The 26,403-nt window shown below is 36.7% G+C and overlaps 1 protein-coding gene across 1 annotated transcript in view; it reads left to right on the top strand.

Moving 5' to 3' along the window:
- Window positions 1–8,596, top strand: part of adamts17 (ADAM metallopeptidase with thrombospondin type 1 motif, 17) — a 138,894-nt gene extending 130,298 nt beyond the window's left edge. The window contains exons 22-23 of the mRNA XM_084406112.1: window positions 5,984–6,161; window positions 8,332–8,596. Coding sequence (XP_084262238.1) covers window positions 5,984–6,161; window positions 8,332–8,483 — 330 coding nt within the window. The 3' untranslated portion in view covers window positions 8,484–8,596. The remainder of the gene's footprint in view (window positions 1–5,983; window positions 6,162–8,331) is intronic.
- Window positions 8,597–26,403: the final 17,807 nt, after the last annotated feature.

Here is a 26,403-nt window from a genome sequence, read left to right as displayed (position 1 = left end):
AATAAATAATTAAAGTAGCTTTTATTTTTATATTTTTCGGTAAGGAGCTCCCTGGTCTATGCTTCATTCCAGTTTGCATACATTTTTTCGTTTTTTGTTCATGACGAACACAAACTTTCTTCTAAGAGCAACAGAGTCGCGCGATGGCACATGCGTCTTCACTACGACACACCCCTTACGGTATTGGTCCTGGCTTTTGTTCACACAGGGCGCGTTCCAGGACTGATCCCGGCAATGTTACTAGGTCCCGATCCCGGCATCAATCCCGGGATGTGTTTGCGTTCACACAGATGCCACTCTAGCAATTTTATGACAATTTCCCGGGATCAACGTCCTGTGTGAAATGGGCTCTAGTCTATAGGTTTTTTTTAAGGGGCTATTTGTAGTATTCAGAAACCCTTGTTAGATGAATATGTAAATATGTGCTGCGTGCTTTCCTCTCAATAACAAAATAAACACACAACAAAAATGACAGCAGTAAGAAAGCAGTAGTTAAGAAAGAATCTGATCATAGCATTGTGGATATTTGCACCAGCTCTGTTTCACCGGCATCATGTTGACAGATAAGGTAATTAAAATTACACAGTTATGATAGTTTGACAAAAATTTGAGACTAGACTATAAAGATCCGGCTATGTGAGAATATAGTTAAATTAATCGTTTTTCTTTGCATGACACATTGACATTAAAGTACAGGATAATGGCTCTTTTGGCCTTTTGGTACATTTCATGTGTAATTGAATGGAAGAGAGGTTCTCGGGAGCGTGCATGACAGTCACATCCATAGACATCACATTTCATTGACAACCTAGGAAGTCGGGGAAGGTCTCGGTTTGAAGTTTCATTACAAGCTGTTCACACATTGGCAGTACAAAACGTGACACAGGTGCGACCTTGAGTGTAAAAGGGTACCTGTATTAGACGTTATTTATTGCCCCTCATTCTAGCCTATAGTTTAATCTGGGGATCACAGTCTTGGATGAGCATTGTACCCCTCTCGACCGAGGGTCTTTCTGCTGAGTCCTCTGCTCCCCAGGAAACCCATCTCTGGTCCTGGTGAGAAGCAGCTTTTTGCCTGAGCTTTGCATCCCTTCTCACTGGTTGAACACTCCTGTTCAGGGGTGCGTTTCCCAAAAGCATCATTAGCCAAGTTCCGTGGTTATCAGCATAGATCAACATGCCGGTGTTTCCCGAAAACATAGTTCCAACGAACATTTGCAAAACAGCATCGCAAAGTTGTGTGGTTGGTAAGACAGCTCTCGAGCTGGGGTAAGAAGCAGAGTTTCAGGTTTGCATGACATGTGGACTAAATAAATCCTTATCTTGATCAAAACAAGCAAGCTGAATTTCAGTACAATCTATATGTTTTATTTAGAATACATACAAATGTCATTTACGTCTTTTAGTTTGTCAAGAGATTTAAAGCAACGTTTTTGAATAGTGCGCATGTGCGAACATGCTCTGCTGTGTAAGAACGACCCTATGTTTGAATTTGGAAATAAAGCAAAATAACTGAGAAAAATTTGAAATAGTCCTCAGATGCCATGTCCGTAATTTATAACAAAACATCTAGCATTAGTTCAATCTCAAACAGATTCATTAAGTTATTACTCCACCACTTGCGTGACATCATTAACCAACGTGGTTGAACGACCAATTTGTCATGACTACCTAGTTGATTTCTTCAACGATGCATCGTACTATGGTAGTGAAGCAGCGAGTTACATCGTTGTACGCACCCCAAGAGTGTTGACCATGCGAGATGCTGACTTCAGGTCAGGCAGGGTGGAGTATTTCGTTAGCAAATGCTCCCCTGTGGTGTTTGTGGTTGAATCAGATCCCCCTATATATATTAGGGGTGCTCTGATTGATCAACTACCAATCGCTATCGGACGATAATCGCTTTGCGAAGTTTGGTCGGCGGTCTCTATAAAGATTGATCTCATCATGTTAACAACGCATAAAGACGCGCGCCTGCCGTGAGAGGTATGGCATGATATGCAGCGGCACGGTCTCAATCTCTGTCCGGCACGGGTAAAATAATTCTAATGTTGTGTGTGAGTGAATCACAGCGCGCTCTCTTTCCCTCTCAAAATGCGCAAATGGCTTCACATCACCACATCGCGTCTGCACTATAAGCGAGCTGCACAGTTAACACCGGAATTGTCACTTGCACAATCAAGGCAGTTTTGCATTGTCACTAAAGTTTAGAATTGGCACTTCAGTGGGCCTTTAAATGCTAACCAACAGGGCTGGGTTTCCCGATAACGTCGTCTCTTAGCGCGCTACGAAGACTCTTAAGGTATAACTTAACTAAAGGTATACCATTACTAGGCGTGTTCCCCGAACTATACCTTAGAAAGCTGCTTAAGATATACCTTCTTACGTGCGACGTTACCAGGCGCTGTCCGTGGCGGTGCTGCTGAATTGGTTGATATCGATGGCTCGAGAATCAATTATTCTCTTGTCCAGGGGCTGTTTCACTGCATTATGCTAGAAAGTGGTGATCTTTATAAAAGAAGCACTTCAGAAATAGTTGAAATTACATTTATTAGGACTACTGGATATTATAAAAAATAATCCAAACTATAATAGCCTATAATAGCCTAGCCTACATATTTTAAAATTGTAACATAAAATTTTTACGTGCTTTCTTCTCTTTCCCATTTTTGTTCGCTGAGGTGGAGCTGCGATGAAATATTGTTCTTGTAAATACTTTCCAGCATTTCAGTAATAAAAGTTTACATCCTACGTACGGTGCTCGGCAGTGATCAAAAAGAATTTAAACAGTGAATTTTGAATCTCTTCTTGTAAACTCAGATATGTGGATTCAGACGGCAATTAAATTACCACACGACCTGTTTGTCAAAAAACAGTAGGTACTAATTTGGACTGGGATTTTTACGTGGGTTGGGTGAGAAAAACCCCCCCCTGATATTATGGATTCGGACGGCACTAAAATCACCGACTTACCCCTGTAAATGTTTAAAATACCGGACGAGCCCATGAGAAACAATTAGCGTCCGAATAGGACTTAACTGACCGTAGCCTATGCTTTCACTGGCCTTTAAAAGCACTCTTTTATTAAATTAATAATATAATATATAATAATAATATAATTAAAATTCTAACAACAATCAGTGTGACTGACAATTCTTTGCATGAAAACACTTGAATTAGCCTAAATGAACACTGTCTGGGTGTATTAAAACTTCAGAATTATTTGCATATAGACCTGCAACAGTGATAAGGTAAAGCTAAGAGTGGTCCAGACCAACCTTCCGAACGTATGACTTACAGAAGGTATACTTAACTAAGAACGTCTCAGGAAACACGTATTAACGATAAGGTACAGCTTAAGGTGTAACTTAAGAACGACGTAGTGTTAAGAAGGTTTCGGGAAACCCAGTCCAGTTCGCTTTAACATCAACCAAAAGCCAAATAGCTATTTAATTGTTTTAGGCTGCTGTTGTGGTAATGCTGCCATTCTAAAATCATTTAAATAGGTAACACAGTTATTTGGCATTTTAAAACGTCGTATTTAAGAACTCTGAGCTTTCTGGAGTTTCTGTATTCCTATTCATCTGTAAGGGTGTTCTGAAATCACTCCACTCACACTTTCCCTAACTGCAGTTATTTACTAGACTCTGGTGACAGGCAACACTGAGATCAATGCTAAACTTTCATGCTGATTTCATTTTCAATAGCCCTTCATCTCTTGTAAAACGTGAAATATTGTGTGCTGTTGAAAGGATTTTGGGTTCCCTCAGAGGCAGGGAAATGTATTGCTTTCATGCACCTTTTGCCACTTAGGAAAACAATTTTTGTTTGTGTCGTCTGTAGCCATGGCAGCCGACAGCTCCTATTCTATAGTCCAGGGGTCTTCAACGGGGGTCCATGGTGACATCACAGTGTGCCTAATTTCTGTGAAATTAAAGTGTTACAAAAGAGTTTACCAAAGTTTAAGTCTGGCTAAATGTCTTTTCCACATTGGAATGTATTAAATAAAATAAATGTATATAATCATTTTAATGCAAATTACACTTTCATTCAAAAGTCTGCGGTCAGTAATATATATATTTTTTAAATAAATAAAAAAGAAAGAAAGAAATTGATACTTTTAATTAGAAAGGTTGCATTAAATTGATCAAAAGTGACAGAAAAGACTATTATAATGTTACAAAAGATACTTTTTCAAATAAATGCTGCTCTTTCAGAAAAACCTGGAAAAAAATGATTACAGCTTCTACAAAATTATTAAGCAGCACATCTTTTTCAACATCGATAATAATTATTATTTTTGAGCAGCAAATCAGCATATTAGAATGATTTCTGAATGATCATGTCACTCTGAATATTGGAGTAATGATGCCAAAAATTCAGCTTTGCATCACAGGAATAAATTACATTTTAAAATATATTACAATATCATTTTTATTTTTATTTTAATATTTCACAATATTACTGTATTTTTTTTTTATCAAATAAATACAGCCTGGCTGAGCAGTAAGAGACTTTTGAACACAAAAACACTTTTGAATCCAAGTGTATATAAACATTTATATAAATGCATATTGTCGGCCAGGCTGAAAATGCACCACTCAATATATATTGAATATGTTTAGTTCCCCGATCTACTGAGGACTATTGATGTCAATGATGTTATCTGTGCCATAATTAGGTCAATTTATTTTGTGTTTATCATTTCATCATGCTGTCTGCTCCCAGCTCTACTCAGCCAGTGATGAACTAACTGAATTTGTTCCTGCCCTGTTGAACTATAAGTCTATTAAAATGTATTAGATTGTCACAGAGATGCGTTGATTTAATTTTGCCGGCGTGTTATTGGAGAAATAAAGCTTCCTTTGGGTCTTAACTGCGTGAGTGTGATGATCGTGGCTGATACGCTGACATTATGACTCCTGCTTGTCTCACAGGTATCAGAACAGTACATTACTGAAGAAAGCTTTCCACCTGTTGTCTTCCTCTGGAAATATAATTCAGTCAATTTGCAATGAGCAGATTCACACTGAATCTTGTATGTGTTTGTATATTAAATATTTTGGCCAATTTGAATGTGCAATTTAGGGTTTTTGGAGATACTGCTGAGTTGGTTTGAACCTGTAACACTCCTTTAATATTTAACTTAAATTTTGTGCAGCCGAAGGTTTGTTTATTCACTGTTTCACAACTTCAGTTTTTGTCTTGCAGTGTGGCTCACACAATCCCAATCCATTTATAAAACTCTACAAAACAATATTTAATTAGGATGCAGTTTATCAATAACGTGGAGGCCTGTGAAAATGTCTGAATCTTTAGATATTGAACAGCGTGTGGTTTGCCTGAAAACAGTGTAATTATAAACTCCTCATGAGCAGAGATGTCAAGCGAAAGCTGAAGATGTTTTAGAGTTTTCGAGCACTTGCAGCACACTATGTAAATTAGGTCAGGCGTATGAATCGTTATTGTTTCTGAACAGAAAAGAGGAAACTTTGGTTTTGCCTGGAGACAGCACTGCTCATTAGGGTACCATGAAAATGCAGCGTTCAAAGGTTTTTCATCCTCACATCATTGGAATATTTAATTTTTATTCTTTTTTTTAAAATTGTTTGTCATTTCATTATTTTGGAGAAATCATACAGTAACACTCACTAATAGTCCCACCTGATTTACAGTTAAAATGGCCAATATCACCTTTGTTTACTTTTGAATATACAAGTGAATTAGCTTGACCAGCTTGAGTTTTTGGCATGATTTGAGCTAAAAAAAATCATAATATATGACACCACTGGTATCAAATTGTATTCCTGGTTATCAATATAATCAGATTTTTCGATAATCTATTATTTAAACATGATATTGACAGTTTTGAAATATTGATTATGCATTTTTGTGAGTAAAATGAGGTCTGTCAGAGCAGGTTATGATGTGAATTTTTTTTTTTTTTTTTATCTATTGTGATGTCATCATTGATTCATTGCAGTGCTCCTCATCCTGTGGGCGGGGCTTGCAATCCAGAGTGGTCCAATGCATGCACAAAGTGACCGGTCGGCATGGCAGCAACTGCCCAGTAGTCCTGAAGCCCCCTGCGTACAGGCAGTGTCATCAGGGGGCGTGTAACGTAAAAGTCAATGTGAACACCATCACCTCTCCTAGACTGGGTAAGACTTTACAGTTAAAGATGTTTGTGTATCCTGATTTATAGACTCCTCACTAAAAATTGCGTTTCGGGGGGCGGGGGTTACAAATTGAAACAAATCAGATCTGAGTGGACAATGCCCCCTTTTACCCCTCGTGGCATCGGGCTTGTATACACTCATGTCCCGCTGTTCATTATTTATCCTTGTTTCACCCAGTTTCAACTAGAAATGTCACAAAAAAAAACAATCCATTTCCATCTCATTTTATGATGCATTACTAAAGTTACATCATATTACTGGATACTGATTTAATTATAGCATCATCTATAATTATTTATCACTTGGGTTTAAAAGATATGATATATATAGACTTTATCGTCAGTTAAAACTACAACTAAACCAAAACTATAATTATAAAAAATGTAATTACTTCAAACTAAATAAACATTACCTGAAATAAAATAAAATGTAAATAAAACTTGCTTATTTTATTTCACCTGTTGACAAGGCAATATTTCTCATTTTTATTTAGTTTAAGTGCTAAAATAACTAAACCTAAAGAAATTAAGGTAAATGTAAATTGTAAATAAAACTTACAGTCTTTGAAAAAAAACTGACAAAAATGACGAAGCACCCAACAAAAATACTAAAACTTTAATAAATTTTTTTTATTGAAACAGAAAATATAAAAATAAAATATAATTGAAAATATAAAAAAAAAATCAAAACTTTGCCTTAAATAAATATAAAACAAACTGCATTTAAGTCATATCGGCCTGGTTCCACAGACTTAAACCAGCATTAGGCCTTTTAAGTAGCTTTTATAAATGTATAGAAAAAAACATTACTGGTGTGCATCTTGAGACAAAACAACAAATATCAAAAACTTTTATATCAACATGATAAACAATCACACCTAACGTGGTCAATCAGTGAATTAACCAATCCAATAAATCAACGAAATCCAAGGAAAAAAATTCAAAGAAATTTTTAACAAAGATAGAATAAAAAAAAATATATATAAACAGATTAAATAATGAACAAATAAACATTCTGCAAAAAAATATTGAGATCAAAATCCAAATAAGACCTTTAGGACAATGAGTTTTCAATGTATATACATAAAAAAATGCTTCCCTGTGTTCCAAATAATAGCATGCTGCACATCATATGCACTTCTGATGCAAAGGCAATTCCAATTCCTCATTATATTTTAAATTGACTTAATCCTGCCTATGTTGAGTGATCCAAATTAGTCCATTTCCATTTCAGTTAGGATGCTGCCTTAATTGTACTGTGGGCAGTAAACAGCTCACTAGGTTTTGGAATAGAGCCTCTCTTTGCTTTAAGCAATAAACATTTCATTGTACTGCATAAACATTTCATTGCCAAGACATCTGTTAAAAGAAGCATCATCTGGAAAGCATCACGTTCAAATAATCTGAAAAACATATAAATAAGAGCAGATTCACATACTCTAAATGTTTATATGCCGAATGTCCTTCTACACTGAAAAAAAAAAGGTATAGGATTTACTCTGAAACAGTGTTCACTCAGAAATTGCTAGTACAAATAATTACAAAGACTCAGCAGTAACACTTTACAATAAGGTCTCGTGTTCACATTAGCTAATGCATTAGCTAACATAAACTGACAATGAACAATAAAGTGTTTTGTAATCTTTGTTATTGTTAGTAAGTAAAAATATATTTCATTGTTCATGTTAGTTCTCAGTGCATTAACTAATGTTAACAAATACTTTTGTTTTTAAAAAAGTTTTAGTAAATGTTGAAATTAACACTGACTAAGATTAAAGGCTGTAGAAGTATTGTTCATTGTTCATGTTAAAGTGTCATGAAACGTGAGGAAACACTTACGTCAAAAATGTACTTAACTAATGTTAACTAAGAAAACCTTATTGTAAAGTGTTTACGAATCGGCAAGTAACATTAATTTAAATGTGAAATGTTTGGAGTAGAGAGACTAAAAGAGTATTTTTTTGTGATCTTTGTTTTATTTACAAATTCGAAAAATCTTTTTATAACAGCAACATTGAACATTGCGAAAGTTGTCTTCTAGGTGAACTGCACACATGTACATGTCTGGACTGATGTATGCATGTTGTCAGGGATCATGTGATATAATTGAATCTATGAAATGCCGTGTCCTGTCCTTCTGTCATTCCTGGCAGCTGCATTGACGTACAAGTGCACGGGGGATCAGTGGGCGGTTTACTGCAGGGTGATCCGAGATAAGAACCTGTGCCAGGACATGCGCTGGTACCAACGCTGCTGCCAGACCTGCAGAGACTTTTACACCAACAAAATGCCCCCCAAGACTTGAGAACAACACATAGAGGTTTATTTTTGCCTTTCCCATTTGTACTGTCAAGAATAATATGTTTTATATTTGAAAATGTTATTATGTGAAAATAAAAGCAGCCTGAAAGCAGTGGAACAGATATTTTCAAGCAGAACACACTATGCAAACTTTTGAAGGCACTGAGGTTTGTTACTACCAAAGTATGTACTTGCAGTGTGTTCGGCAAGTGTTTGCGTACTTGCATTACGTTTGTTTCTTGTTTTTGGACTTGAAGGTTTCTTGTTTTGTCATGTTTTGCTGTAATCCACCCTTTTAGTCCCTGGAAGTGACTTCTTCAGCATACTGGCTCATTTCTCCAGATTACCAGCTGTGATTTGCTTTCTTAAGGCCACTGGTTGGCCAATAACTGATGGACTTTTTTTTTTCCAGACTCGGATCAATTATCTTTTAACTTTTATTTCTTAGAATGATAATAACTTGTCTGTTGGCTCTGTAACCAAAACCTAGTGATCTACCTTGCTCCTTACAAATGGTTTCAATAGAGTTTAAAATGAACCTGTTGCTAATCTAACAATGCAATACTGCTAGACATTTAAAAAAACACAAATATTGGATAAAATAGTCCATTGTTTATTAAGCTGAACTATTTTAGCTGATATATTTAGGTATTGAATGGATTATATATATTTTTGAATCATTTTTATCTCTGTTATTTCATCCATCAGCTTCTTTTTTCTGAGGTTGTTCCAATGCATTTACATTTATGCATTTGGTATGCATTCACGGTATCGAACTCCATGATCTTGGCTTTGCCAGTGCCATACTCTACTGTTTAAGCCATATCCTTGCATTATGCGTGCATTGATTCATCAGATTATGCAGTGCATTATTGTAGTTCTCATTCTCTTTATCTGCAGCAAAAGAAGACATAAAGGTTGTATAATCAATCATTCTGCCTACCTTTTTGAACAGCCTTCACACTGAGAGTCTTAAAATACTGCCTACGTAGGCAGCTCACTAGGTTTTGGAAAAGAGCTGAAGTAGCGTGTGTGATATTTAATTCATAAAGAGCCATCTCAATGCATTCGAGCAGCCAAGTTGATAATAAGTGACCCATTTGGGTAATTTTTCTCTTTAGGGTTTATGTATTTTATATAAAACTAGGCGAATTTGTGGCTCTCTCAGAATGTGGCCACTTTTCTTTTTGTCATCTAGGTTTCTTTGCATTATTTACCACACTCTCTGTGTGTTTTTTGCTGTGTTGTTTCATATATTTTAACAGTTCATGATCTCTTCAAGTGAGTCTTCATTAGTCTGTTGCCTTTGGTGCATCGTTGTTCACCCCAAAATGAAAATGTCATTATTTTACTCAAGCTCATGTCGTTCGGAACCAGTATGCTCTCATTTCTTCAATTTTCAGTGATGCCTATTTAAATTGCACAGAGGGTGTCTTGTGACTTCAGAATAAATAAAAAAGTCATACACTATACTGCTTTTAAAAAAAAATTGAAGAAATTAATACTTTTATTCAGCAATTTTATTCATTAAATCGATCAAAAGTGACAGTTAAGACATTTATAATATTAAAGATTTCTATTCTATTTCAAATCAATTCTGTTCTTTTGAACATTCTCATCATCAAAGAATCTAATAAATAACAAGAGCATTTTTAGTTTTGGGGTGCACTGTTCCTTTAAGGTGTAGTAAAATCAGGGTACAGGAAATGTTATGTATGTGTCTAATCATATTTTAGGGATCATTCACACATTTCACACTTTTTTGTGTGTTTAAAAAAACGACCAGACGCAGGTCAGTGAAGTGGAAAGAAACAAGGTCTAGAGACGCGTTTTTTAAAAGTTGAACGCGTCTCTAGACCTTGTTTTTTTCCTGTCTGATGGTGCTGCAGTGCCACAGTTGTCGCACTCAAACATGCTACTCTTGACTCTGTGCTTGTATATCTTATTAATTTGTCATCGGTATGAGACAATAATTCCTTTGTTTAAAATTGTAATTTTTGTAATTATTGTAGTTTTCATATTGTGCAATAGAGGCAGTATGCAAACCCCACAGACAGGCCCTTTTTATTTCACAGAATTTAGGGACAATAGCAACAAATTTTGTAACAACATCACAGTCCAAATCTCATAGTTAAAATCTGGATACAATTTATAGGAGTTTACAAGGTACTTTTACAGTTAGGATGTGGTCAGAAAACGTGACATTTTAAGTTTGTATTTCGTAAAATAACTCCATGGCCGAGAGTGACACTGCATATGCATGAGAGAATCAAAACATACTGAGTTGCCTACTGCCTACATGGGGAGCTGCCTTCTAAGATAGCATCCTAACTGAATGAAACCTCACTAGTGACAACAACTCGTTGAGTTTTATGCTACTCCAGTAAGGATTAAATGCATAGCAAACAAATTGACCTTGAAATGCTCTCTGGTTTTTGGAACAGAGCTTACGTGTGTGTTTGAGACTTTGGCTCTGATCTACCAGGTTGCACAAGGTCACAACAGGTGCTTGACAAATTTCACAACTGTGAAATTCAGCCGTTTTTTTTTTTTTTTTCGTTTTTTTTTCACGTTTTGTTCTTGTACTTTTGTATGTATTTAAATGAAACGTGTTTTTTAATGTTTTTTAGGATTATTTAATACATATTGTATCTACCTGCTTTTGTCAGAACTATTGGGTGCAACAGCTTCATGTTCCAGGTATAGTGAATATTGCTTGTGTATTCCAGTACTGTATGTCAATAGTTGCACATGTGATTTGGTACTTAAACTTCCACTTTTGATGGTGCTAATTTGAACATTTCAGACTGTTCAAAAATATATTATAATAATAATAAATGTATATCCTGTATTATGCTTTTGTGTGTGTGCATCAATTTTAAATGATATTTTTTTAAATTATATTTTATGCTTATTATCAATAGCTTAGTAGTTTTATATTGTTACTATCATTTACACACTCAGCCCCTATTAAAGACGTTTGATTTTTCTTTGTCCAGATTTTCATACACTTTTTTTATCATGCTGCAAATAACAATATGAGTTTTTAATTATTGTAATCTGGTTTCCTGCATGATGTTTTACCAGAGGAGAGGTCTCAGCATCACAACCTTGTGAAGTTCCCCGGCTCGTTCTTCAGCAGTTGTTTGCGTTTTCATTTTGCTGATTCTAATGTTTGTCGGCTTTAACACTGTGAATATATTACGTTGAGAGGATCCGTGAGCATGACGAAGGGCTGCGCGGCCTGCTGTTCTCACCCGTAAATCTGCCGCTGTCAGTGTAATGACACTGGCGTAGCTGTGAAGGGCGTGAGGAGAAGGTCACCGCCACGTTTAAGTGCTCATCTCAAATCCTCTGTGTGTTACGGTGGGTGTTCTGACATTCACACCATTACACAAAATAGACCGTTTAAAGAATTGAAGTGAAATGGTCATAGGTGTATGGAATTAAAAAAGTTGTTTTCATTATCTTCTCAAAATCAGCCAGTGAACCTCTCCAGAATATGTGGCGTGTGTTTCTGCATCTGTCGGTGCGTGAGAGCAGATCGTTTAAGCGCTTTCAGCACATGACCTCATGAAGATCTCAATCTGAAATTTCAGCACAGACGTTTTATTCACGTATTATGCAGTGAAGTTTCATGAGCAACTTTTTCCTCAATTTACTCAACAGCTCCTCTGTTTGGAGACTATGGCGGGAGCCTCTGCAGAAATCTGCCACTGGCTCCTTAATATGCTCAAACTCTTTGGATGAATGATGTGGACACTCTGGGGTGAAACATCTCCAACATTTTTTCTGTTTTGGTTTCATTGCAGCCACAGATGTTCAGTGGAAATTTCTGGTGGAGACTTTTTACCACCATCTGTCTGGCTACAGGTTTGACATGGATTTAATAATTGATATTTAATGTATTATTGTTCTAAATCATGAAGGTTTCTCCTGAAAAGACCAGTACAGCCAAGATGTTCAGCTTAGTTGGTGAAGCTGTTTGATAAAAGAAGCCTTGATGGTTTAATTGGTAACATTTTTCAAGAAGGTTCTATTTGCTTACATTAGTTAACTACATAGTTAACATAAATAAAATAAAATAAAAAGTTAGTTGATCTTAATTTAAACATTTACTACATTAACAGCTAAAGTTGTATCTGTTAATATTATATAGTGGATCTTTGCCAACTTGAACTAACAATGAACAGTTGTATTTTTATTAACTAATGTTAACATACATTAATAAATACTGTATCAAATGTAATTGTTAGTTAATGCATTAACTAATGTTTACTAATGGACCTTATTGTAAAGTGTTTCCATTTATTTAATTAAAGGAAATAATTTACTCACCGTCATGTCATTTCAACCTGGTATTATTTCTAATGTCTGTGAAACACAAAAGGTTTGAACTTCTGTTTTAAATAGAAGGAAAAGCAAGCTCCAACAAAGGACAGAATAACACCATCAAGGTATTTGGCAAAAGCCAAGATTATGATTATGGTTTTCTGATGTCACATGGTCACATGACAAACAATCTTTTTAGTGTTTAATGTTTATTATATGTTTTTATTTTTTTAATTAAACGAATTTGTATAACTTAATTATTCCATCTATGTAAAACCCCCTTAATTGCAGATCCTTCGTGAACCCTAGTTTCAGAAACCCTGTTCTATTCAAATGATCCGCTTGGACATTCTGTCAAGAATCTCATTTGCTGTTTCATGAAAGACTAAAAACAACATGAGGGCATGAGAGTAAGTACTCACTTCTTTTTCATTTTTGGAAGAATTATTTCTTCAAGACTTCCATTTTGGGGCTGAACTCCATGTGCTGGTCATCAGCTGTTCCTCTGCGTTACTATATTGTTCAGAAGCTGTTCTTCGTAGAATCTACTAGAACATCTCTAAAGTGTGTTCTTACATTTATTTTACATTTACATTTATTCATTTAGCAGACGCTTTTATCCAAAGCGACTTACAAATGAGAACGATAGAAGCAATTAATCTAGCAATAGGACAACAATATGCAAGTGCTATGACTCTTCCCAGTTTAATCTAACACAGTACGTGTAGAATATCTTCTGATTCATTCCACTGTCACATACCTTCAGATCAAACACCAAAAGAGGAAATGAGAGGACGCTTCAACTACAACGACATTGTCAGGAAATCCACATGAGCTCCTTAAAAAATCAGAATGAGAGCATAAGTGTCTATCCCTGTCATATTCGCAGCAGGACACTGTTATATGTTCAAACGCTCAATCATGTTCTTCTCCTCGATTGGAAGGTTTGTCACATCACAGCCCGGCTGGTCGTCTTTGTTCCTCTGTTCATCTTGTCCTGTTCAGCGGCACTGTGATTAAAACCTCCCCGCTGACATCACTGGACATCTCAACAGCTTTTGTCTCAGACTGATGTTATGATGGATAACACACATTTATGAGGTGAAGAGATGCGTCTCGAGACACTTTGTTATTCAATTGTGATGTTTTCTTCTCAAAACCAGCTAATCTTAAGGACTGTTTTTGTGAATTATCTAATTATCTTCTCATGTTGGTTATTTAAAGAGGTATGCTATTGCTCAAAGGTTTGGGGTCAGTAAAGAAATGAATACTGTTATTCAGCAAAGGATGCATTATATTGAACAAAGTGACAGTAAATCACGTTCTATTCATCAAAGAATCCTGAAAAAATTGAACACATTTTCACAAAAATATTAAGCAGCACAACTGTTCATCATTGACAATAATCAGAAGGATCACGTGACACTGAAGACTGGAGTAATGATGCTGATTATTCAGCTTTGCTTAAAATACTGTATCTTACCGACTCCAAAATATGGAACTGTTGTGTAGTTCACTCTAAATAAATTAATAAATCTGACGAAGGATGGTTGGAGATGCCCTCTAGCACCGGTTGAGATGCCGCTATCTGCAAGACTTCAGAGTCATTTCTGATGATTTTCTCCCTCTGGATTCCTTCAGTTCTCTCTGACCTCACACAGCCAGAATAACTAAGCAGCGAGTCACACGTCAGCTGTTATCGGATCTGAATGAAGTTGGAGGGAGAAGATGGCTGTGATAATGCCCTTCAGACAGAGGTGATGTGACATTTACTCAACGCTGAATAACCCTGGAGTAGATGTCCAGATTGTCTTCAAAACTCCTTAGATGAGGGAAGGGATGGATGTAAAGTTAACAGCTTAATGTTTTCATACAATATGTAGGTTATGAATGTGTTGCTCCTTTTTGCATCAGGATATTACTCAAAAAGACAATAAATACAAACATCTAATGTAACCCGGTTCCCTGAGAAAGGGAACGAGATGCTGCGTCAGCTGATGACGCTATGGGAATGCACCCTCACAGAACCCTGCGTCTGAAGTACGTGTATGAACATGGCATAATATGGCCAACGCAGTGGTCAGCGTATAAGAAGGGTGCCTGAGAACATGTCATCAGATTTGTATTGTCTGAAGGAAGATGTGCCGGCATGCCCAAAGCATAGAAAGCGACAGGGGTTACATACGTATCCCTAGACGTTCCCTTTCAAGGGAACTTGCGCTGCATCAGCTTCTGGTGCTATGGATGGAAATTCCTTCCTCAGAACCTCTACATTCGAATAACGCAAAGCCGAATGGACCACATGGGCTTAGTATGGATGTCTCCACGCACCTCAGTTTGCACCTCAGTGTGCAGGTCTGGAAGAAAGGGAAGGCTCACCAGAGCTGGTCACTGATGACTCCGCAGATATTGTTCATATAAATGGCCTTCCGCAGTCTCATGCTTTGAGCCGGACCAGTTTAAACTCAGTTACCTGAGATGGTCGCATTCATGCTTACACAGTCACAGATACTTTTGTATAGCCCCTGTGGTTTTTGCATACACTTGAAGAGGTATGGCCACTACTACATATATAATTCGACCAACATTACTTCTCTTATAATAGCTTTGGATTGGCCATGCCGTGGTTTCCCACGTACACTTAAAAGTAACATTAAATTAAAACGGAGGTAAGACACACCCAAATTTAGGTTGGTCAAGCAGCATTTTTGCTGTCCTAAACGGAAATTCACTTCTTGTCTTTGCAAAGTCAGTGCCAAATATTAGTCGTCACTAATCTGACGCAGACTCGCAGTAACATTCGAATCCGTTTAATCTACTTGGGAAAACAATTTCAGAGTCAGTCAGAATAAAATCAAATGTTTACAATTTATTGACCAGGTAATAAGACAATAATTCAAAATCCAAATGGTTGTATTTGTCTTTATAATTAGATTGAGGTTCACAACTGTGGGATCAGAATTTGTGACTGAATGGGTTCTTGTTGTCTGTGGAAGAGAATAGTAGTTTGAATGGAGGATCTAGGGGAGGGCACACTTTTTAAGGGGCACACAATATTTCTCATATTCTAGAACTTCTTGGAGTATTATGGCTGAGAGAATGAGACCATTTTACCAGGCGCACTGAGACATTTTAAATGATACCAAACATGTATAGTTACTTATTGTACATATTTAATATTGCATAGGTTTTTAGTGAGTTTTAGGTGAGGAGGAGAAGAGTTATGAGCAGGGGAAGATGATGAGACTGTAAAGGTGAGGTGTGAGCTGCACTGTGTGGTGCGTCTCGGATGTTGCTGTTGCAAAAGAGAGTTCAAATGTTAATTCTCAGGAGAGCCTTTTGCTTTCTCGAGGGGTAGCCCAGACTTGCTGGCACCCGCCTTACATCCGCATAGCATCAGCAGCTGATGCAGCATAGAAGTTCCCTCGAAGAGACAGGGATAGCTGCAGGTCAGAGTAATTTGTACAACAGAAACCATTTCCAACCATTCCCCACACCCTGAGAGACAGCTTTCGAGACCAATGATAAAGACCTTTCTCCACGACCCAACCTTTCATCACGCACATTATTACAACCTGCAGATACCCACACTTGCTCTCGAAAGGGAATAGTGGGCCTTAAATTTGAGGAAACCGGTTTCTGCAAATCATTTATAAAACATTTATGTAGATTGTTGAATGTAATTCAGTGCAACAATTTGCATAGTAGGTAAGAGCAAGTAAGATACTTTATTGTCATTGTATAAAATATAAGCATACAAATTAAATTACATAAAAGCCCCTGAAGGCATATTGTACATTGTATAAAATAATGTTGTAGTGCATGTCTCATATGTCCTTCAATGTTAAAAAAACAGTCCTTTGTCCTTGATAGTTATAAAGAATTAGGGAGTTAGAAAATGAGTAGGAGGGAGCAGGAGTGGGAGGTCTTAGAGCAGATACAGCTTTGTCAAAGAAGCTGTGCTTTAGCCTGTTTGTCCTAGATTTAATGGCCCTCTACCTCTTCCCAGATGGTAAAGGGACAAACATTCTGCATCCTGGATGCGTAGGAACCATAAAAATGCAGCTGGCTTTATGTAACCGACTGGCATACACTGTATCCAAGCTCAGTGCCTATGATCCGCTGTTCTGTTCTAACTACACAGTTCTCTGCGGTTTTCCCACAGTGAAGCATACCAAACCATAATCCCATAGGCAAGTATGCTCTGTATTATGCTCTTTATAGTAAAATGATATTCATTAGGTAGCTTTGTAGGCAGCCTGGCCTACTTCATTTTTCACAGGAAGACTTTCTTCACCAGATGAGAGGTATTGATGGACCAAGAGAGATCTTGTTTTATTTAGACTTCATGGAACTAGATGTCATTTACACTCTCCGCTTCGAAAATGAACACATGGATCGATAAACCGTGACACTGTACACCACTGAATTAGATGTTTCATAGTCAATTATGTTTACACAACGTAAGTTTTGCAACAATCATGTATACACTACTGTTCAAAAGTTAGGGGACAGTAATAAACATTTTTAAAGAAGAAGAAATTGCATTAAATGTAATTTAATTTGCATTAAATGGTAGTTTTATGAGGCAGTTATGTTGACCTTCTGATCAAAAGTTCCTCAGAAACTTAAACTGAAGCTTTTGAGTGATAGATGACTAATAGAAGCGACTTTATGTCGTATTCACTTTCAGTTTTATCTTTATTCACCCTTCAGCGAGTTTGTCACAGACAGCATGACCTTTTGGAGGAGACTTTACTATAACTATACTGACCCAGGCCTTTGTGCTCATTCAGCCCAGGCCACCGGGCATTTATGAGCGCTCCATTACAGCGCACGACAAAGACAGACAGAGGACCATCTTTTTATTGTGGGGGCCCATTCACTTTTTATCTACCATTGAAAAAATATTTTTCAGTATTCAATGAAATATTCAGTTGAAGGGGGTGGATTGGAATCCACTGCTGCTTCAATGTAATGAGTGATTATAATCAAGGTATTGAATGACTTCTCTGGAGATTTTACTTTGTTATAGAAGTTACCAGTGTGATTACTGAAATGTTCTTTTCATGTATTCTTTAATGTCTGTATTTGATTCTATCTGATTCTTTGATGAATTGAAAGTTTATTTGAAGCTTAAATCTTTTGTAACACTATAAAAGCCTTTACATTCACTTCTGATCAACTTAATGCATCCCTGCTGCATACAAATATACATTTCTTTTGAATTGTAACTTTTGAATCTAACAGCACTCTAAGTGTTCGTAGGGAAAAAAAGTAACTGTACTTGAACAGAAATAATTACCTACGGCTGTGACCAAGATGGCCTCTGACTTGCTTTGGACTACTGGACAGTCCTCAGAAGGTCTTACCAAGGACTCTCACTTCAATGATTCCCAAGTCTGCCAGCTGCTGTTCAGGGTGTTTATTCTCAAACCATGGATGCATTTAGCTGGACTGCTGCCAGTCCACTTTAATTTCACCAATGAGCGGCTGATAAATACAGCGGTACTGTTGCTATGGTAAAGCCTGTGAAACGCACTGCAGTATCAAGTGTTTGCATGTTTGTGCTGATGTGAAGTTCTGATGATAGATGGCCTCTGCCGATTCATGATTTGAACCTTTCTTGTGATACACCTGCAATAATAGCACAGAGATTTTTTGTTTTGCGTTCAGCTCAGATGAGGCATGTGTGACATGAAGAGAGTGCTGCACAACACAAACATGATGTTAATAGCTAGACAGAGAACAGATGTGAATGTTAGCATTCATGACCTCATAGAGATAAATTATTGCAATAAAATTAGACACAATTCTTGTTTTTTTGGTTCAATTTTGCAAACAAACAGCTGTTATGTTACTGTTAACAACAAAATAGAGACCCGCAGTTTCTCATTTCTCTCACTAGCCTATTCATATTTCAGCATGTGCCACTGAACAGTAAAACTTCCTGTCTGGAAGTGAATAAATGTTAATAAATCATATTGTAAATATATAACAATTATAACAATCATTTCTGCACATATTTGCAAATATTCTAATAATGATATTGTCACTTTATGTTCTTTTAGTTTGCACTCATCAGTTTTCCGGTCTCCTTTGTTCTCAGTTTCCCGCCACTAGTTTGTCTCCTTGGTTACTAATTTGATTAGTCATTCTGTTCAGCTGTGTCCTTATTAGTTCCCTTTGTTTGTTCCTTGTATTTAAGTCCTCGTGTTTTGTCTGGTCCCGTCTATGTATAGTGATTGTTACATTGCCTGCCTGCTTCTGAGTTACTCTGTATGGATTATTCATTAAAGACTTTTGAATTTCATCTTCATCATGTGTGCTAAACTCCTGTTTGTGACAGATGTTAAAATTTACATATACTTCAGAAATCATTCTCATAGGCTGATTTGGTGTTCAAACATGTCTTCCTATTATCAATGCTGAAAGCAGTTGTGCTGATTATAAAAAGGTATAAGGTGAACACCATGCTAACACATATATTGAGCATTGCATTAGAAGTGGGAATGTTCTTCACAAACAAACTGCGGTTAGTAGACAGTTTGTTCGGTTTCCGTTTGGTTGAGAATCAGACTCTAGTGTACTTTGAGTCATGCTTGCACAGCCATTTGAGCAGAGCAATTAGTCGTAATCTCCCAGTGAACACCCAACCCAATTACAGGATGTGTCTACAGATGGCACTCCAACACACAAGAGTGAATCAATTCTGGAGAGATTTTACACACACGCACAGACACACAAACCATCAGCCATTCTTCTGGTGATTCTTTCTTTTGTTCATCAGGTATAATTAAGATATTATGTGGAGAACCGCAGAGACGAGACATGATTGATTCTTAATGACGCATAACTTAGAACCACAAGCCCACTGGGTCTGATTATGATGTCTTTTAATTACTTTCTCAACATTTTATCCAATGAAAATACTTGGACTGTGGATTTGTTGGCTTTGTAAATGATAGGGAAAAATAACTGTTGATCACAATACAATTGCAATTTCAAATGCAGGAATCATGGAAGTCCAGCCTTTCAGTTGCAAGAGCCAATCTGCTTTTTGATGTTATTTGCTTTTAAAATTGCCATGCACTTGACAGACACTTTTGATGATTTTGGCCCTTTACGTGCCTTAAATTAACTTTGTCTGTGGAATTTTTCAATAGTTTGTTCCTTGACTGACAAAAATAGTTCAATTGCTCAGAAAACATGCCATAACTTGAGGTAGCATTCATGTTTGTAGCAAACAAATGGTGACAGTTTCTATATTAAAGTTAGATGTTTTAGAAAAATCAAATAGCTTGTATTACCATTTTTTTCTGAATTCGTAAAAAAAAGAAAAGAACTGCACTGTAAAAGACCATAAAAATCCAATTGTAAAACCTGTTAATTGGTTAACAGTAATTTTCCGTACATGATAAGAAAAAAAGACAGATTACTAAATTGGTATATTAAAGGATTAGTTCACCCCAAAATGAAAATGTCCTAATAATTTACTCACCCCAATGCCATCCAAGATATCCATGTCTTTCTTTCCTCAGTGGGAGAGAAATTATGGGGTTTTATTGAGGAAAACATTTCTGGATTTTTCTTCTAACAATGGACTTCATTGGTTACCATCATTTTTAAGTCCGTCATTGGTCACGCCGGCGCCGGCAATACTATTTGAACTACTATTCATATTCATCAGAATGTTATTCATATACTATTCATATTCATATTCACTGAATACTATTACTATATATATATAATAGCAAACAATACTATTTGAACTATCCTCCTACGTACGGTTGCATTGTAAACAGTGGGGCTGTACTTCTGCCGGCGTGACCTTTCAACGTGATGACGTAGTTCCCTGTCCGTTTGTTGATCAGCTCAATCCGAACTATTGAAGGTAAAAAGTCTATAAATTATACATTTTTTTTGAAAATTACCTATCGCTTCGCTAGATAACAACTTCTTCTTCAGCTGTGATCGCGTACAGCCCGTTTAAACACTTCAAAGACTTTTAAAACTGCATTGATTTGGACTTAAAAACGATGGTAACCAATGAAGTCCATTGTTAGAAGAAAAATCCAGAAATGTTTTCCTCAAAAAACATAATTTCTCTCCCACTGAGGAAAGAAAGACATGGATATCCTGGATGGCATTGGGGTGAGTAAATTTTCATTTTGGGGTGAACTAATCCTTTAACTTTATTTCAGTTAATAAAATATACCCCCCTCTTTTGCATTTAATGCAGACTTCTACTTTGCTTTTGACTTATTCATAAGTGTGCAGTCCTTTATCCTTCTGATCAAGTGGCTCTGCATTATGCAGGTCCACGAGGTATATGTAAAGTGAGTGACTGAAAGTGGAGGGGCAATAAAAGAGTTGGAAAGAAATCTGGATTTTTAAGGCTTCTCACTGCCATCTGATCGCAGATGACTGTAGTTTCACACCTGGACCGGTAATGTACACTTTAATAAACCTAATGTCTGATTTAATAGACATAACCCATTATGCAGCCCTTTCTACTCGTAATAACATGCGGTATGTATTTACATAATCCTGTCAAGTCTGCATTGCAAGCTGATTATTAACAGAAAAAATAGTTTCAATCACAAAAATGTGTCTGAAAATTGATTTATTTGGCCTGTAAGAGGCTCTATTGCAAGTATTACAATGCAGTGTGTGTGAATACAAAAAGGTGTATTATGCACGTTAAGCAATATTCTAATATAATGCTGCGTTCAGACTGTCAGTCCAAATCCAATTTTTGTGCATATCCGTAGTCCAGTGGTATTCCAGTAGCCTGACTACGTCAGACTTCGTACTTCCGCTCAATTTCAGTTCGCTTTTGTACTCAGTCTGAGTTAGCGCCCTATCTCTCAGTTTTCCTCCGGCCTCAAAGCAGCCGGGCCAATCAACGAACAGAGGGCGGGCTGAGAGCCGTGACATAGACGCTGATTGTACCGTGGATGCATAGATTTACTTCACATAATCTACAAAAGTCGTTCACAGCCATGTTCACTCCGGTATTTCGCTCGATGGTTTTGTTTTCGCATCATACATGTGTTTACAGTGGAAGTTAGATGCGGCTGAGCATGCATAACACACGCCATAACCAAACGTTATGTGATTGGCTTACGGGTAACCAATGATTTTAAACTTCAGACAAGCGCCCCCGCGAGAAAGAAAACACTTTTCAATTACGCCCTTCCAGACTCTGTCTACGAAGCAAAGCGAAGTAGAAGAGTTTGGTATTACCAGGCTAGTATTCCAGCACATGGCTAAACATGTTTTAAAATGTAAATAAGATTGCAAAACCCATCCATGTTGTGGTTTTTGTTGTTGTTTTTGGCGTATGCCAACGCAACGCCATTGCCATAGAAACCAATGCAGATATTCAGGAAAACGAAAGAGCGGCATGGAAACACAATTCGGATCTGAACAGTTGCGATACACAGTGTGGATATCAATCATTTTAGATCAGATTCCAGCAAAAATAATTGGATTTGGACTGACAGTCTGAACGTAGCCATAATCTCTGCTAACATTAATTTCTGTTGGGTTTAGTCCAAGTCCTACATTTGACAGACAAGGCTGTCCCATCTGTGCACACAGTTGGGACGTCAACGAATGTGAAGGTTAGTAAATCTAATGAACTTGCTTACTAGAAAGAATCGTGTAACATTTTTAGATGGATCTTCTGAAATGCCGCTTTGTGTGTGTCGATGAATGCCGGTTATTGTTATGACAGTTGTAATGGCAGGTCAATAACTACATTTAGAAAATAAGTTTTACCTTTCGGACACGTCGAGATGCTCTCGAGGGTGAACTTGACCATTAGCCGCCTCGTCTTGGTCCCTCTCGGTTCGCGGGAAGCAGTGGTTCGAATAAATAGGGCTGATTCTGTCCGTAAAATTTAGCTGCAGTTGATCGTCCTCGTTCTCGTCGCTGTCGTCGCGCTCCTCAATAAAAAATCCTACATGGGAGGGTCCGGCGGTGAATCCGGTGGAGAGTAATCCTCCACAACTGAGTGCAAACTGGCATTCAGATCGGCCTCCAATCTATTACCGATGGCCGAAATCAAGCCCCGCCCTTTTTCTCATTTCAGAAGAGATACGTCACAACGGGAAAAAAAGGACAATCGCAACTTCCGTTTCATGGCGACTTTAATAGATTTAAACTGATTTTCTAGGTATTATCAACTGGCCAGAATTTGGGTAAAAAGTGACTTATTTTGTTGTAAAGCTGTAGATTGAGCAGTGGTTGAGCAGGAAACATTTTTTTGTGTTCTTCTTCACTCAGCACAGGTTTTATGAAAACCTATTGTCTGTAGCGCAGGCGCTCAGCATGTTGCAGCTGAACCAGGTGACAAATCATTAAATACAGCTTGATATCACTTTCTCCATGCATGGTCCTCAGTACGCGTTAATCAGAGAAATAAAAACACTACAACTGCGGTGTCATTATAGGATCGAGTGAAACAGCTTCACATTTATCCCACAGGAAAAAAAGAAGTTTGTTTTATTGCGGCACCATTTTGTTGCTTCTCGTTTTGTCCAGACAGCTCCAATTAGTTACCTAAACCGATCCATTATCCCATTTACAGTTGCCATCGCAGCTGTCAGGTACAAAATTGTTTTTTAATCAGTGTAATGTACATGTCGGTGGCCAGAATAAACAAATAACTGAATGTTGAGTGCAGCCGTGGGTCATCTGTCTATGTGAAAATGAGCATGTAATCTGTCTCTGAAATGACAATGCACAATGTGGGCTGCTAAATGTTTATGCTCAGTGAGGGATATCATTATAGAAGAACCCTAACTGACACAAGGGTCAACATTCACAGTGAATTTCAACAAAACTTACTGACATTTATATCCTACAGATGCTACATATTTTGGTTCAAATCGCAATTCTCACTTTCCCCCAGAATTCTGATGTCTAAACTCACAATTGTGGGTTATGAAATCCATATTGCAGTATATAAACTATTAAAAATAAAGACATCTTCATTTTTTTATTCAATTCCTGTGGGATTAAAAAAAAACATTTGATTGATTGATTGATTGATTTGGATGAGAATTAGGTGAGGAACAGGCACGCTTTAAATTATAAGGAAGTTCATGTTGGGTTTTGCATCAACATATGCATTGAAAAATATTATTTTACACTATATTTACTGAATATTAAACTTTAAAATACTTAACTCAGCATTATTTGAGAACAAAAAATGTGCTTTGTCAATTATTTATTTACAGTGCCGTTAGTAGATTTTGCGACACGATAATGCAATTTGACCAAATGGCCACAATTATTGTCTTAGAATCAAGGTGATGCATTTTGCACATGCAAGATTCACTAGCGTTTTATTAAAAAATATATAAATCTAATATAAATCTGTTTTTCTGATTATAATAACACAGATCAACTATTTAGCCAGCTGAAATACTGACATCATTTTCATGGCTTTATAATAAATTATTTTAAATGTCAGACCTCCACTGAAAAGTAAGTGTTCCTATAGTATATTTCTGTAGTAGGACACTTAAAAGGATAGTTCACCCACATTTTTGTTATCACTTACTCGCCCTCAAGTTGGTACTACCATTGAAGTCAATGGCTACCGTCAACTGTTTGATTGCCAACATTCTTTAAAATATCTTCTTTTGTGTTCAGCAGAAGAAAGAAACTCATACGGGTTTGGAACAACTTGAGGGTGAGTAAATTATGAGGTGAACTATCCCTTAAATGGGGTAGCTAGAGAAAAGATGTGGATATAATAACCATATCTTTGGAAACAGCATAAGCTTCAAGGATTGCAGCCTTTGGCCATGTTCTTGTGTTATAGCATAATAGGTGTACAATTGCTCCCTTAAATATATGCTTTTTTGTTTTGCAACAGCTATTTGTAGCAATGCATGAAATAATTTGCTGTTAAATAGTACTATAAATGAGGTTGATTGGGGTGATGTTAAGGTCTATGGATGCTGGCTGAGCCTTTCTTGAAATGATCTTACATAAAAATGACTGATAAAATATAAATAAGTATGACTGATACACTGTTCTCCCTCATTTAAGTGTTTTGGGGTTTCGGTCTGAGAACTTTCATTTGTATCATGTCATGTTTTATGCATTTATGCAAGCTGGAATATCTTATAAAAAAATCCACCAGCTGCAGCTTTAGCAAGATCTACTGTGAACAAAACGTTACTAAGCCATCCTGTTATTCAACTTTTTTTAGTGTGAATGGTTGCGGTTTGAGCATGAAAAAAGGTCTCCAAAGTTACAAAGCACAAAGTCACTCTAAAGGGAGTTATTTTCTATATCAGTTTCTGAGCTCAATTTTACTTCCAGGAGCAAACACATCACAATATTAATTTAAATAATTACCGCCCAAGGGATACGCAAAAAGAAAGAAGAAGAGAGTTGCGTTAGTAGTGTGTTATGGTAAAGGACGTGACATTTCCTGAAAATGCTGGAAGTGGTCGACAAATCGTGAGCTTAGAATTATTAAGGTTACTAAGGTTCTATCTCCACTTTTGGTCGAAATTGATTTTTTGAAATAATCTGATCCATTAGGTGTTTATTAATGCCTGTGTGGTGTTATTTTTGTAAAAAAAAAAATATATATATATATATATATTTAAAATAAAAAGGTTCCATCTCACAAAAACATAAACCGAGTTGGGATTATAAGGTTCTATCTCCAGTAGATTCAATATCCAATCAAAACCCTGAATGCTTCCTAAATGTTTTTACAGTACAGAGGAGTGGGGTGTAGTATGTGAAGAAAACATTTTTTGTTTAGCTGTAATTTTTCCATGTCCATGTTCTTTAAAAAAAAAAAAAAAAAAAAAATTCTGACAAACTTGCTTGGCTTTGATGTATACTATACTATTATATATTATATTATATACTACAAGCTGTGTGCTTGTATTATAAATATATAAATTGATTAAAATCAATGGTTATATACATTTATTCTTTGAAATGTGGGGTTTTATTTGTAAAAGTGGAGATAGAACCTTATAATTCCAAACAGAATCAGAGCTCTCAGAATTATAAGGTTCTATCTCCATTTGGGCCATCTTAAAAAATCCCATTTCCAAATGTGCCAGGATTTTGATATTCTATCCTCAAAGTACCTGTAGGGTGATGGTCTTGTTGAGCTATAATAGTAGATTATACTACATAACAGTTTTGCCAGCTGGGATATAAAAACTTTGATGTTCAATATCTCAGAATTACCCTAAACGGAGATAGAACCTTATAATTCTAAGCTCAAGAAATCACGACACACTTGTCCAGCCGACCAATCAGAGCACATTACACTTTCCGTAAGGAGGGGCTTCATAGAGACATGAACTACACAGAGCATTACTGACATACTGAGAAGAGATGTGCTGCAACAATGTAAAATCGAATGTGTTTTTTGAACATTCAAGCATGAAAACCTATTTTACAAAATCAAGACTTTGAAAAAGGGCTTAATAGGTCCTCTTTAAAGTGTCTGTCTAACTGCATAAATGTACAATTCTGTGTGCATGTTCCCAGTGGATGTGCTCATTGGTGTAAAAGACCCTTGCAGCTTTAATCCCAGT

The sequence above is a fragment of the Rutilus rutilus genome (genome assembly GCF_951802725.1).
Source record: "Rutilus rutilus genome assembly, chromosome: 3".
Classification (NCBI taxonomy): Eukaryota; Metazoa; Chordata; class Actinopteri; order Cypriniformes; family Leuciscidae; genus Rutilus; species Rutilus rutilus.
The sequence above is the reverse complement of the archived record's forward strand: the minus strand, read 5'-3'. Positions and strand labels throughout refer to the sequence as shown.